The sequence below is a fragment of the Dipodomys spectabilis genome, unplaced genomic scaffold, assembly GCF_019054845.1.
Source record: "Dipodomys spectabilis isolate Male_0828 unplaced genomic scaffold, ASM1905484v1 ptg000023l, whole genome shotgun sequence".
NCBI lineage: Eukaryota > Metazoa > Chordata > Mammalia > Rodentia > Heteromyidae > Dipodomys > Dipodomys spectabilis.
This window is the reverse complement of record NW_024870700.1, coordinates 1695447-1708812: the sequence shown is the minus strand read 5'-3', so window position 1 is coordinate 1708812 and position 13366 is coordinate 1695447. Positions and strand designations below refer to the sequence as shown.

The 13366-nt window shown below is 40.2% G+C and overlaps 1 protein-coding gene across 2 annotated transcripts in view; it reads right to left on the bottom strand.

The window, feature by feature from the left end:
- Positions 1-13366, bottom strand: part of Arhgap32 (Rho GTPase activating protein 32) — a 236650-nt gene that overhangs the window by 101234 nt on the left and 122050 nt on the right. Inside the window, exons 3-5 of one of the 2 annotated variants that reach the window (XM_042674912.1) lie at positions 6433-6527; positions 5587-5628; positions 5056-5140 (exon numbers count right to left, since the gene is read on the bottom strand). In XM_042674912.1, coding sequence (XP_042530846.1) covers positions 5056-5140; positions 5587-5628; positions 6433-6527 — 222 coding nt within the window. The remainder of the gene's footprint in view (positions 1-5055; positions 5141-5586; positions 5629-6432; positions 6528-13366) is intronic. The other variant, XM_042674913.1, reaches the window with a different exon arrangement.

The window sequence follows — 13366 nt, the reverse complement described above, 5'->3', positions numbered from 1 at the left end:
GTCTCTAGCCCCTCAGTGGTTCTGACCCCCCTCAGTCTACACAAAGAACTGAGAAAGAATATGGACTTGTAGATTAGCAATGCTCATGGAGAGAAAATCTGGGGCAGCTACTACTATAGACCATGTGTGACATATTCAAAGTTTATTCCACATGGTTCTAGCCCAAGTACAGTCAATGCAAAAACAATAAAGCTTAAAAATCAAGTGGAGCTGCCATGTTTCAGCAGCTATAAGGACTCATGTTCAGTGTCAAGGAGGCAGGACAGTCCTGCTAGGCCTTTCAGTGTTCACTATTGGGTGGTACTTGTTGCCATGGAGACAGAGCCATGATGAGGACCTGGTCCTTATTTCATCAGAACTCAGCACATCAGCAAACCTTCTGTCATTGCCTTGTCTCTATCCCAGTTGACCATGGTCAAGGAAATTTAGAGCCACAGACCCTACTTGCTGAGCATGATTGCTATGGACAAGCCTAAGAGCTGCCTAAGCCAGCTTGTCCAGCCATACTGGATCCTAGACTCTGTTCCCTGAGGGAGGCCTCGTGTGCAGGAGAGGCCTGGCTGCCTCACACTCCCTTGCACACTCCCTGCAGCCATCACTGCCCCTTCAGGTCCAGCATGTCTAGCACGTGCTCCTCTCTGATCTTAGAGCCTCCAACAGTTTCCCGTTCCCCCCAGGTGGGACATGATAACATCTTCTGGGTCACTGCCCAAGAGTGCTGGGATGAATAAGGTCACAAGAAGGTTGTCACAAGCAGGACGGTGTACAACCCAGGGACAGCACAAAACTACTGTACTGTGCTATCCAAGCACCAGGTCAGAAAAGCAACTTCTCTCTGTCCTCCACAGGAAATAAGACCCAGAGCCATGTGCAAAGGAGCCAGCATCCAATGCCCTCACAGAGAGGAAGAAGAGGACCTAGGAGGAAAGGCAAATATTCCTTGATGGTAAAAAAAAATTCCAGAGAAGATAGTGGCAGCAGTGGCGGTAGACATTTGGCTGGTGAATCCCTGGTGGCCTAAGCCCAAGGCCCAGAAGACATATCTCACCTCCAAGAGCTCAGATGACCCCTTGAATCAGCAATCATGCTCCATGACAAGCACATACACAGTTGACATTCTTAGGCTTCAGTGACCACAATGTCATCACTAGTTCATACAGCTCTACTGTAGGCATCAGCATCTCACAGCTGTCCAAGAGGAACAGCCCTACCTTCTCCTGTCCTCAGACACTAGAGAGGCCAGCCCCAAAAAAAAAAAAAAAAAGAGAAGAGGACCTGTGTCTTCCTTCAAGTTTTCAACTTCAGACAAAGTGTCTGAAGACAAGGGGACAGACAAGTTGTTCCAGGAAGAGAGTCCCAGACATAGACAAGCTGAAGTAGCCAAACTTGGGCTTTGCTATTCACAATAGGAAGGCCGGGTACCCATAAACAGAAGGCTCAACTGCAGCTGCACCCCAGGAGAAGGTCCCCAGCTTGGCTATGCCATAACTACTGAAGATATGGACCAAGAAAAGAGAGCAAAGTTGCTGAGAATTAAAGAGACCTTATAGGATAAGGACAATGGCATCCATCTCCAGTTCTGTCACTGAGAAGCCACCCACCACTCAGCCTTTGTTCACATTTACTATGTGTGCTACTGGCAGTACCACCACCCTCATTTTCAACCTTTCCTGTAACTCTGGTGCCTCATCCACTCTCGGGCCCTATTTTCTCACCAGCCTCCCTCCCAGATCCAGACACTAACTGTCTGTTGGAGAGCTAGAATAACATGGAGAATCGCAGAGACACGCAGGTCTTCCCCAAAACAGCTGGAGCAGCCACCACTTCAGCCCCTGCATCTCCCAAGACACCCAGCCTTTCTCAGGTCCCTATAGGCACTTCATTGCCTGAATTGCAACAGAACAATTCTTCTGATGCTTTCCTGGGACATTATCCAGGACCCAAGTCATTGACACCAAGACACCTGCAGCCCCTCAGGCTGAGACACCAGCTGTAGCCAAGGACTTCTTCTCCAAGCAACCAGCTACTTTGTTATACCTTTTCTAGCCACTGCTCCTTCTACTATAGCTTTTGTCAACACTGCCAGTTCATCTAATGATTCAGCTTCCAAGGCTGCCACTTAGCTTTGGGGTAAATGCTGTAGCCAGTTCCATCACATCCTCTTCCTAGCCTCTCCTCTCTGGTGCTCCCCCTTTTCTTATATTCCATTTCAGCAATCCTCCAGACCTGAGATCCTCAGCAACAGCCAAAAACTGAGCTTCCAAGCCTGCATCTGACCCTGGGGTGAATGTTATGGCAAGTGCTACCACTTTTTCCTCCCAGGCACTCCTGTCTCGGGCTCCCCCCACCACCTTATTTCAATTAAGTAAGCCTAGAGACCTGAAGCCCTCAGCAGCTGCCACCTCTTCTAGCCAGCACCTCTCCAGTGTCACTTCTGTGGCCAACAGTAGCAGCAAAACCAGCTATAGTGCTTTCCCAAGTCCACTCCCCACCATATCTGCTGCCAACACCCACCAACAGTACCTGACTTCCCTAACACCACCAACCCTATCTTCAACTTTCCCTATTCCCTATCTTTAACTTTCCCTATATCTCTGATGTCCTGTCCACTCTCTAGGACTATGCAGGGGCCCACACTCAGCCATTTGGGGCCATATAGGGACATCAGTATCAGGCCAGCCTTTGCCAGAGCTCTGGCAGCTTCTTCCCTTTTGGAATGTTCCAGAAGGCACAGTCTCTACCTTCCACATCTCTGCCAGTATGCATTCCACCTTCAGAGGCACCAGCATGATGTCTTCCTTCATGTCAGGCCCCTCTTGCCTCCCAGACTTCACCCAGATGACCAGGGGGCTAGTAGTTTACTGGCAGGTCTACTTATCCTTTCCTATTTGAGAGCTCAGCAGCCCAGCTGGTAGTTGGAACTTTGGACTAGGTGTAGCCATCCCAGGCACCAGTAACACGTGTAGAGCATTCAGCTTCTAAGCCAGACGCAGTGCAGTCGCAGGCACCTTTACATCCTTTGTGGGTAGTAGACAGCAGTCTCGCCTTCTCAATGTTGTCGGATACAACCAAGGCTTCCTAGGTGTTCAACCTTTTGGATGTGGCACCTTCATTTGTCGATGGTGCAGGGTACAAAACCCCAGATGCTGGACAGATACTGGAGGCCCAAAGGAAGCACAACCACAAGAAGTGGACTCCATTACTACCCCTTCTGCTACACATCCTTTGCAGAAATCTGGACCCAGCACCTGCCAGAAAGAACCTCTGACCCTCTGACTTCCATGAAGCAAACCAAGCCCAAGCTTCAGTGGTATTCCTCCTAGAGGTAGCAGTTGCCTTGGTGAAGTGCAGGAAGTGGCAGTTACAGAAGCCCTTAACTCAAACAGTTGTTTGGTTCCTCAGGGATTCTCTTGCCCCAATTTTGCTCCTTTATCCTCTTGAGTCACCTGTGGAATTTGTTCCTTATTATACAACCATGAATCTTGCTTTGCTTAAAGACCACAGTGGACAGTGCTCTGCATCCCCTGCCCCAGTTCAGAGTCCTCAACTCCAGTAAAGTAGCTCCCAGAGCACACAGGATGCTGATCGAGCCTTCCAGAGCCTCCTTCCATACCCACCAACCATGCACTACCCCATGGGTTACGTCTCCCTCTCTAGCACCACACATTTCTGAAGTGGATATGTGGAGGAGACATGTTGCCACTGTGGCCTAAACTATCTTCAGTCTCCTGGGCCTGGCTAAATCAAGATGGAAACTGACACAATTTTGTGACCACAGTTCTGACTAAGAACTATGGCCCAGGTATTTTGACATTTAAGGATTGGCAGCTCAGGAAAGCAAAGACCTTCACTGCATGGATGCTCTCCCACAAACTTATCTTGGTTGCAGGGGAGCATCCCCAGCCTATCAGGAGACTGGTGGAACTTGGACCTTAGTTACTTGTCTGCAACTGGATCCTCTCCAGCCTTCTCCTAGCCCCAAGCCTCCCCAACTTTTAAATATTTTTCACAAAATAAAATTGTGTTTTTGTATTTAAGCTATGTTGTCTGTTTAAGTTTGGTTCACTGAAATGATTAAGTACAAATGCTGCTGACTAGAAACTAGTTGTCTCGTTCATTCTGTCTGCCTGAAGGAGAGGCTCAGTATTGCCCCTTATCGTCAGAGTGTCTGAGTGCCTTCTGGATATGGAGAAGGATAGTCTTGTAATGCTGTAACCAGTGATAGGTCAGATATCCTGTGGCAGGGCATACCATGCTGCCCTCAGGAGCTGCTTTCTGACAGGCTGAGCTTGGCCATATGGAGCTGAGGGAGGAGCCTGGGCCTCAAGCCCTAAACCCTGTCAGCATCAGAAGGTAACAGTAGATTCTATGCTAAAATGTCTCTACTTGCACCTCAAGAAACATAGGCTCTTCCAGAAAAAACAGAGTTAGAGAGACAGGCACAAGGTAGAGAACCTCTCTATGTAGTGTTGGAAAAATAAAAAAGTGTTTGTTTCTTTTAGCCTATTTTAAAAACAGGTAAAATGAAGAATGCCATTTGTTTAATCTTCTTAGGAAATAAAACAATTTTTATCTTCCTAATTTTTAAAATTTTTTCTATAGGTTTTTCACATTAAGGTGAAAATGACTGATAATAAGAGCAAAGTATTTAGCTCAATGTCAACAAGTTAAATTCTATAATTATATGTGAATGTAAATGCTAATCACAGACAAAATAACTCAGAAAAAGAATCAAATCGGAGCACTGTAACCTACCAAGTGTCAGTACCTACAGTGATTAATAATCACCTATTAGTGATTAGCTAGGTTATATAAATCAGAAGTGAAAGCCACAATGAAACCCAAAGACATAATACAAGATAAGAGAGAGTGTGGGAGTATGGATTTTCCTTAACTGATGTATGTTAGTACGGTTGTTGATACTACGTGTTAACTTAGCATCAAATACTAGTCAGTATTAGGCAAGATAAAATATTTTATCTCATCCAATAGAAAAACTACCTGGAAGTGCCACACCCATTACTCTGATTCAGGATGTAATTGTATCAAACATACCTGTATGCTGCCGAATTCAACGTTCTCATAATGAAAATGTGCACATTCAGCCATCTTTGGAAAGTGACCCTTCGTGAATGGTAACCTGAAGTACATGAAAATAAATATGAAACCACAAAGTACAATAGTCAAAATTACCATATCTAGGGAAAAACATAATATTAAGAGGTCATGCAAACCAACAATTTACTAACAAGATATAGTATATTCATAAACTGTTTTGTTAAAATATCAACTCTTTTGTGCAACTAAAGGTAATGAAATGAAAAAAAAAACCTGCTAATTACATGCACGTAAGCCATAAACATCCACATAAAACTTTTCAGAAATACCTAAATCAAATGTATTAAGTACAAAGAGCTAACCAAAAATGAAAAATAAAAACCATCACTGTACTTTCCTAATCTTGCCCAAGTCAATGCCCACAGAAAAGCTTTTGTACTTTTGGCAAATGCTATCAAAACTGGTGGTGACCCTCCAGCTTCTAAGGAGAAGCATCATTCACAAAGCAAAGTACAAACAGGATGTTACCTGTGTATGTTGTCACAGCCCATCAGTCCTGGTGTGGTGGACCTGGATACAGAATGGACATTTTTATCCTTCTCTTTCCTCTACTTACAAAAGAAGAAGAGCTAACTAGCTAACCATTCTTTACTGAGTAAAAAGATGGGTTTCCCTAAAACCAGGGGAAATTTTAGGTATTCGTTTCATTTAACAGTCAATTCTTAGCATCTACTTCAAGATTCCTCAAAACAAACCTAACACCTAACAATCCCATAACTTAACCAACAAAGCTAATTTTTCAAAATGAATGAAAGGATACATTGCAGGTACCAAAAAGGAAACACATGCTTGGATTATTCCTGGTCTACAAATTTAAACTAACAGACACTGACATTTCAAGACAAAAAATAAAATATATTTTTTAAAAAAGGTAAATAATCTGCAGGCTTGGTCCATTGATTACTGAATCATAATTTACGTCTTAACCGTATAATTTACTGTACGTGTAGTATGAGCTTATTTCATAAGCAAACAAAAAAACCCATCAGAGATAAAAAATTTCCATTTACAGAAATTCATCTAGAAAAAAAAAAACTATATGCCGGCCACCGGTGGCTCACACCTGTAATCCTAGCTACTCAGGAGGCTGAGATCTGAGGATGGCAGTTCAAAGCCAGCCTAGGCAGGAAAGTCCGTGAAACTCTTATCTCCAATAAAACCACCAGAAAACCGGAAGCAGCATTGTAGCTCCAGTGGTAGAGCACTTGCCTTGAGCTGAAGAGCTGAGGGACAGCGCTCAGGCCCAGAGTTCAAGCACCAGGACCGACAAAAAAACAAAAACCAAAAACCAAACAAAACAAAAACTATACTTACTTTTTTACATGTTTATTAACCTTCATACTCGCTGTATTGCTACATGTCTTAAGAGTAAGATCTCCAGGAATCTCTGGAACATCTGCTCCTCTTGCCTTAAAAAACAAAGAAAGGATATATGATGATCATTAATACTAATATTTCTTTAAAAATCAGATTAATGTGAATGTTCCTGGTTCTGCTGACTTTATGCCAATAGCAAAACATTTCAGTTTAATAATTGCTCCTTAATTGTAACATTCAAGTTTGAATTAAGAATAAGTAAAAATACTGACCTAATTTAAATATCTGGCTTTACCATATAAAAAAGTTTCTGTAAAATTAAGAATTTTCTTGTTTCACAATCAAATTTTAAAAGTAGCTGTTATGAGTCTCAGAATAAGATTAAATCTCCCCTGAGAGTTGTTACAGCAAAATGATCTTGGTTACGATAATAAAGGATAAAATGTTAATATAAACAATAAGCAGGTCACAACATACATTTTTCATTCTATTACTTGGAAGTGACAAGTATATTTTCAATATATTCCTTATTCTACCTTAGCTTTCACAGGGGAATTTTTAATTTTAGTGATACATTCAGCTGCATCATTTTTTTTTGGGGGGGGGGAGAGGGAGTCCGGTCGTGGGGCCTGAACTCTTGGCCTCTGAGGAATCGAACCCAGGGCCTCATGCGTGCAAGGCAAGGCAAGCGCTCTACCACTGAGCCACCTTCCCAGCCCAAGCTGCATCATTTTTAAAACACTGAAAAACAAACAAGCTCTAAACCATCTAGACAACCAAGTCCAAATATCTATCATGAATAAATTTACACTATAATTACCATGATTTAGAACAGAAAAGCTTCCACTGAACTGATGTAGACTATGCTACATGATTTATTAGGGAAGATCAACAGTAATGTGAGTTGAGAAAATTCACTGTAACTGAATTTTTTTTTATTTAATTTTATTTTATTTGTGAACATACTGTACAGAGGGGTTACAATTACATGGGCAGGATAATGCGTACATTTCTTACCAAGCATTGCAGCCTCCTCCTTTGTTTACCCTTCACCTCCCTTCCCAGCCTCCCCCCTCCCTCCCAAGGATTTTCTTGCTTGGTACAGGTGGCTCACACATATAATTCTAGCTACTAAGGAGTCTGAGATCTACGAATCAGAGCTTGGAGGTAAGCAAGACAAACAAATCTGAGAGATTCTTGTCACCAATTAACCAGCATAAAGTCAGAGCTAGAGGCATGACTCAAGTGGTAGAATATGCAAGCTGTGAATGGAATGAGAGTAAGAGGTCCTGAGTTCAAGCCTTAGTAAGCACACAAAATGACACAAGACGAAAAGAAGAAAAAAATTCCTATAGGAAAAAGAAAGGACCAAAGTAGTTGTGTTTTGTTTTGATTTTCCAGTAATACAAGCTAACAATCTATGAGCTGTACACATTAGCTCTTGGTACACAAACACTAAAAGAACAAATTCTTATTTTTAAGATCCTATTTTTCCTTAGCAAATTAAGATTTTTTTTGGGGGGGGGGGTCTGGTCGTGGGGTCTGAACTCTGGGCCTGGGCGCTAGCCCTTAGCTCTTCAGCTCAAGGCTAGCGCTCTACCACTTGAGCCACAGCGCCACTTCCGGCTTTTTTCTTTTTGCTTATGTGGTGCTGAGGAATTGAACTCAGAGCCTCATGCATGAAAGGCAAGTGCTTTACCACTGAGCCACCTTCCCAGCCCAGCAAATTAAGGTTTTTTAAAAGGGAAAAGACTAGTGTTTGAACATAGGGCCACTTGAGCCATATCCCCTACTTCCTTGTGCTTTACACTTACTCTTCACATACAATCTGCAATTTTCATGTAAGGTGAGGCTCCACAGTGAGCTTCCTAGCCTGTGTCTCTGTGTAGCTAGGATTACAGCTCTCAGCCACTCTGTGCCCAGCCCTGTTTTTAATAGCTGATACTCCTTAATGTCCTTTATTCCCTTTAGAAGACTATCATGGAATAATAATATATATACATATAGATGTATATATACATATAAAATATATACATATATATTCTTTAATGGTGAAATAAAACTTTCTTACCTCGCAATTGTCATAGATTTTTAAAAATAAATCTTATGTATTATTGACTCTTACATTCTTCTTTTGTCTAGCAAGTTATTTCATAAATCTAGGAATTATTTTTATCAGTATTTTACTATTATTCATCAATAATTCAAAATTACTAAAATAAAAATCATTTTAAGAAATGAGGACTAGGGGGTGTAGCTCAAGTGGAGTAGCAGACCAGCAGTAGGCCATGAGTTACCCAGAACACCCTCCTAAAAAAACAACAAAAGAATAAATCAAAGGCAACTGGTAAAAGGGAGAGAGAGAGAAGAAGGGGGGAAAAATAAAAAGGAAGGAGGGGAAGGGGGAGGTGGACAAGGAGAGGGGAGGTAGAAAAGGAGAGGAGAGGGAGAAAGGAGAGGGAGGAAGGTAGAAAGGAAGGAAAAAGTGCTAACAAAGGCACAAGGAAAGAAAGGAAAAATAATACTTAGAATACAAGTTAACAAACTTTTTCTTAACAGGGCAACTGGCAAATATTTTAGCTGGTGGGACACACTGTCTCTGCCACTACTCAATTCTGACATTGCAGTATAAAAGTAGTCACACAATGACCAAACATGGCCACGTTCCAATTAATGTTTATTTTCACTAAGAAGTAGCCAGGAAGCTGAAATTCGCCAAGTCTTGACCTACAAGTTGATACCACAATAAAAAAAATTCATAATTCATCATCCAGTGCTTGTATTATGGTGCCCAAATGGTTACATTCTCTTTCGTGGACATATTTTTGGGAGTACAGAGGCATATTTTTACAGTCTGCATTTTTATTTCATTGAATATATTCACTAATCCCATAGCTTTCACTTTCCATCCAAAATCAAAAAGACAAGAAATTTGACAAGTATTTCACAATGATTACAAACATCAAAAGATGAAGCTGGGTGCTGGTGGCTCATGCCCATAATCCTAGCTACTCAGGAACTAAGATCTGAGGATCTCAGTTCAGAGCCAGAAAAAAGTACACAACACCAATTACCAGTAAAAGAAAATAAAAACTGAACTAGAGGTATGGCTCTAGTTGTAGAGCACCCTCAGAGTATGAAAATGCTAAGTGAGATTGTAAAGAACTGAGTTCAAGCTCTGATTTAAAAAAAAAAAAGAAGAAAGAAAAAGAGGGAGACAACAGCACTCTAGAAAATAATGAGGGTAAATGTGAAGATACATAAAAAATTTTGGACTAATGAAAATATCCTAAAGAAGCACAAAATAATGGTATTTTCCTCAAATCACTCAGCTAAAAGACTTCATCAGGTAACACTTATAATAACAACCTGGATCATCTTTGTTTTGCTGGGGGAAAAAATATTCAAACATTTTTCTTTTTTGCCTGGGCACTGTCCCTGAAACTCTTTGTGCTCAAGGCTAGCTCTCTACCACTTGAACCACAGTGCCACTTCTGGTTTGGTTTTTGAGTTGTTAATTGGAGATAAGAGTCTCACAGGGACTTTTCTGCCTGTGCTGGCTTTGAACCACAATCCTCAGATCTCAGCCTCCTGAGAAGCTAGATTATAAGAATGAGCCACCAGTGCCCATCTGACTTTTCATTTTTTAATATGTATTTTTAATTTTCAATATGATATATGTTTGTATACCAAAATTTATCTGGCTGGCTAGGCTTAACCTGTTGCAATTTTAATAGTGTTTCAGTATTCTGTAAATTACAAGATTTGAGTTAAAATTATAAAAGAATATGGCTGGGAATGTGGCTTTGTGGTGAATGTTTGCCTAGCATGCATGAAGCCCTGGTTCAATTCCTCAGTACCAAATAGAAAAAGCTGGAAGTGCGCTGTGGCTCAAGTGGTAGAGTGCTAGCCTTGAGAAAAAGAAGCTCAGGGACAGTGCCCAGGCCCTGAGTTCAAGCCCCAGGACTGGCAAAAAAAAGGACTTAAAAAAGTGGCTCAGTGGTAGAGTGCTTGTGTTGCATGTATGAGGCCTTGGATTCGATTCCTCAACACCACATAAGCAGAAAAAGCCGGAAGTGGCACTGTGGCTCAAGTGATAGGGAAAGCACTAGCCTTGAGCTGAAGAGCTGAGGGACAGTGCCCAGGCGCAGCGTTCAGACCCCACGACCAAAAAAAAAAAAAAGGCTCCACCGGATGGATTGAGTTGGTGGGTGATGATAATGTCACTTGATAGACTGAAGGTTAAAATAGTTTCTTATGAAAACAAGCCATCTGTGTTGGAGAGGCCATCGTTTCTAATAAACAGGTAAACCAGAATAAGAAGCTACCCAGACTATCATCCCCCAGTGAGAAGCACATTATGGAACAGATACCTCTGCAACCACAACTGACTGCAATCTTAGGTGAAACATGTTACTTGTGCAGAGGTAGATGCACAGGCCATACAGAGGCCATGACAGGAAAACCTCTGCCAAAAAAGGTAAGTGGTAATAATGAACCAGGAAGCTTCAGAGGACTGGAGAAGGCACATTTACTCTACTAGTTCAACCCATCTGTGATTCAGTATTTTTCCTTACTCTGGCAACAATCCAAGCACATCCTCGCTGCTCAGCATGCTTTGTGAACTAATAAATACAAACACCCTTACAGAGTCATATTCTTTTAAGATTAAGTGAATAGAATTAAAAGGAAATATAGTACCCTATTACTTAATCACCTAATAAACTAATAATCTCATCTATATTTTTTAAAAATATAAAACTGTCTAAGTCTCTACTGAAAATAAGTAGTTTAGTAACTTTATGCTGTTGTTCCTCATCAAAGATTAAGCAGGTATACTTTTCAAAAATAGTTCATTAAGTGAAATTCATTCATTGAAAATACATAATTTTGCCTATTTACTCATTTTAGAATCTCTACTTAATTATATTTCCAAAACAGAATTTATAAAATCAGCTACATATAAATGGCATCATTCATCAATAGAAAAAAGATAACAGAAGTTCATCAAAACTGGGTATGGTAGCACATGCCTATAGTCCCAATACTCAGGCAGAGACAGGACTTTTAGTTTAAGGCCATTCTAGGCTACAAATTGCATGGCCTACTAAAAAAAAAAAAAAGATGTGCTCCAAAAAGACTAATAGATTGCTTCTGCTTTTGAGACAGGGTCTCTTCATGAAGTCCAAGCTGGTTTCAAACTTCTATTACTCAATTTCACAAAGACTCAGCCTCTGAAATGGAGATTAGAGGTATATTATGCCATCACTAGCATATTTCTTTTCATTATGTAATTCAAACTGAAGTGTTCATTGCCCCATATATAGCTGTCTCTATCAAAGGCAATTCAAATCTACTTATTCCACTTAAAACTGTATCCATAACTTTGATAAATACCAATAATTTTCTGCATCTTTCATAGAATCCATCCAAGTACACACTGGAACATCTTATCTTTCCATTCACATCTGATGGCAAATTGTCTTATTCTCTAAAGTCTTTTCTATTCATAAGAGGATAAATTCCTTGAGCAAGGGCCAATAAAATGTGTAGACACATTTATTTGTATCTTATATCCCAAATGCCACAATTACCTAAAATTTATTATGTCTCAAGGAAAACAGTTAAAGAAATGTAAAATTGTAGTTACCCTAAAAAGCAGTTTCTATGAAATCTATAACTAAAGAATTATAGTTCTTTATATCAATAGCACTATTTTTATGTAAAAGTACCTAACTCTTAGTAGTTGGTTATACATTGCTAAATAATCCTTCAGAATGCCTGATCTAATTGACACGAATCCCTACTATGGGGTACCCTGAATACACATTTCTCACAGTGTCAGAAACACTGAGTACTGTTGATCTTTACCTTGGCAGCTCTGACAACACTGTTTCTTCACCTTCCATTTGTAGATAGGAAAGTAAAAGAGTTGAACACAATTTCATATTTTTATTAGGCATATGTATTATTTTGCATAATATATTTTATTCTTGTTTTCTATATTTTTATAAATATAAAAATATAAAGGTAAAGCTAGCCATATTTGTCTGACACATAATATGCCAAGACATTTAATAGTTTACCCTGAAATGTATAAGCCTGGAGCTGAAGAACTTGCTTCTCACTGTAAGTTGTTTATGTCTTATCCTCTGAAGGATTATATACTGAAGACTGAAGATTTGGAACCTTCAGAGGTGACGCTCAGTGAGAAAGGACCAAATCACTTCCATACCACCTCAAGAAACCATGAATGCACTGTGACAAGGTTGAGTCAAGTCCTGTAAGAATGGGTTATTATAAAGCAAGTTTCATTCACCCAGTGTAGCCACCTGAGAGCAGACATTTCAGCCTCCAAAATCATAAGACAAAATAATTCTATCAAGTATTTTGTTTTCTGCTTTTCAGGTTTTTGTTTTCTTTTACATAGGTCTCTCTATCTCTATTTAGTTCAGGCTGGCCTGGATCTCAGGAATCCTTTAAAGCAATACTAATAGAGACATTATGATATTGAAGTAAGGATTAATAAATCCTACAAATATTCCTATACATGGGGATGGATAAATTATAAGTAAATTGAATAAATTATAAGTTATGGCATATTTATTCAATGGAATTCTGTGCTTGGAAAATAGCTAATTAGTAATCTATCAAAGAAAATTAAAAATACAGGTTATTTTGCTGTGTGAAGGAACCCAGAGAAAGGGACATCTTGTTAAGTCCCTACATTTAGATGAGGTTCATGAATAGGGAAAATTATTCATAGGAAAGGTATTGGTGTTACATCTGACCTATAGGAATACAGAGAAACCTAGGTGCTAAATAATGCTGTGTATCTTAGTGTTGGTAGTTTCACAGATATATACAACACATCAAAAGCAGAATATGGACTCGAACCTGGGAAAACAAATTTTTCTTCCTTTTACTTGTT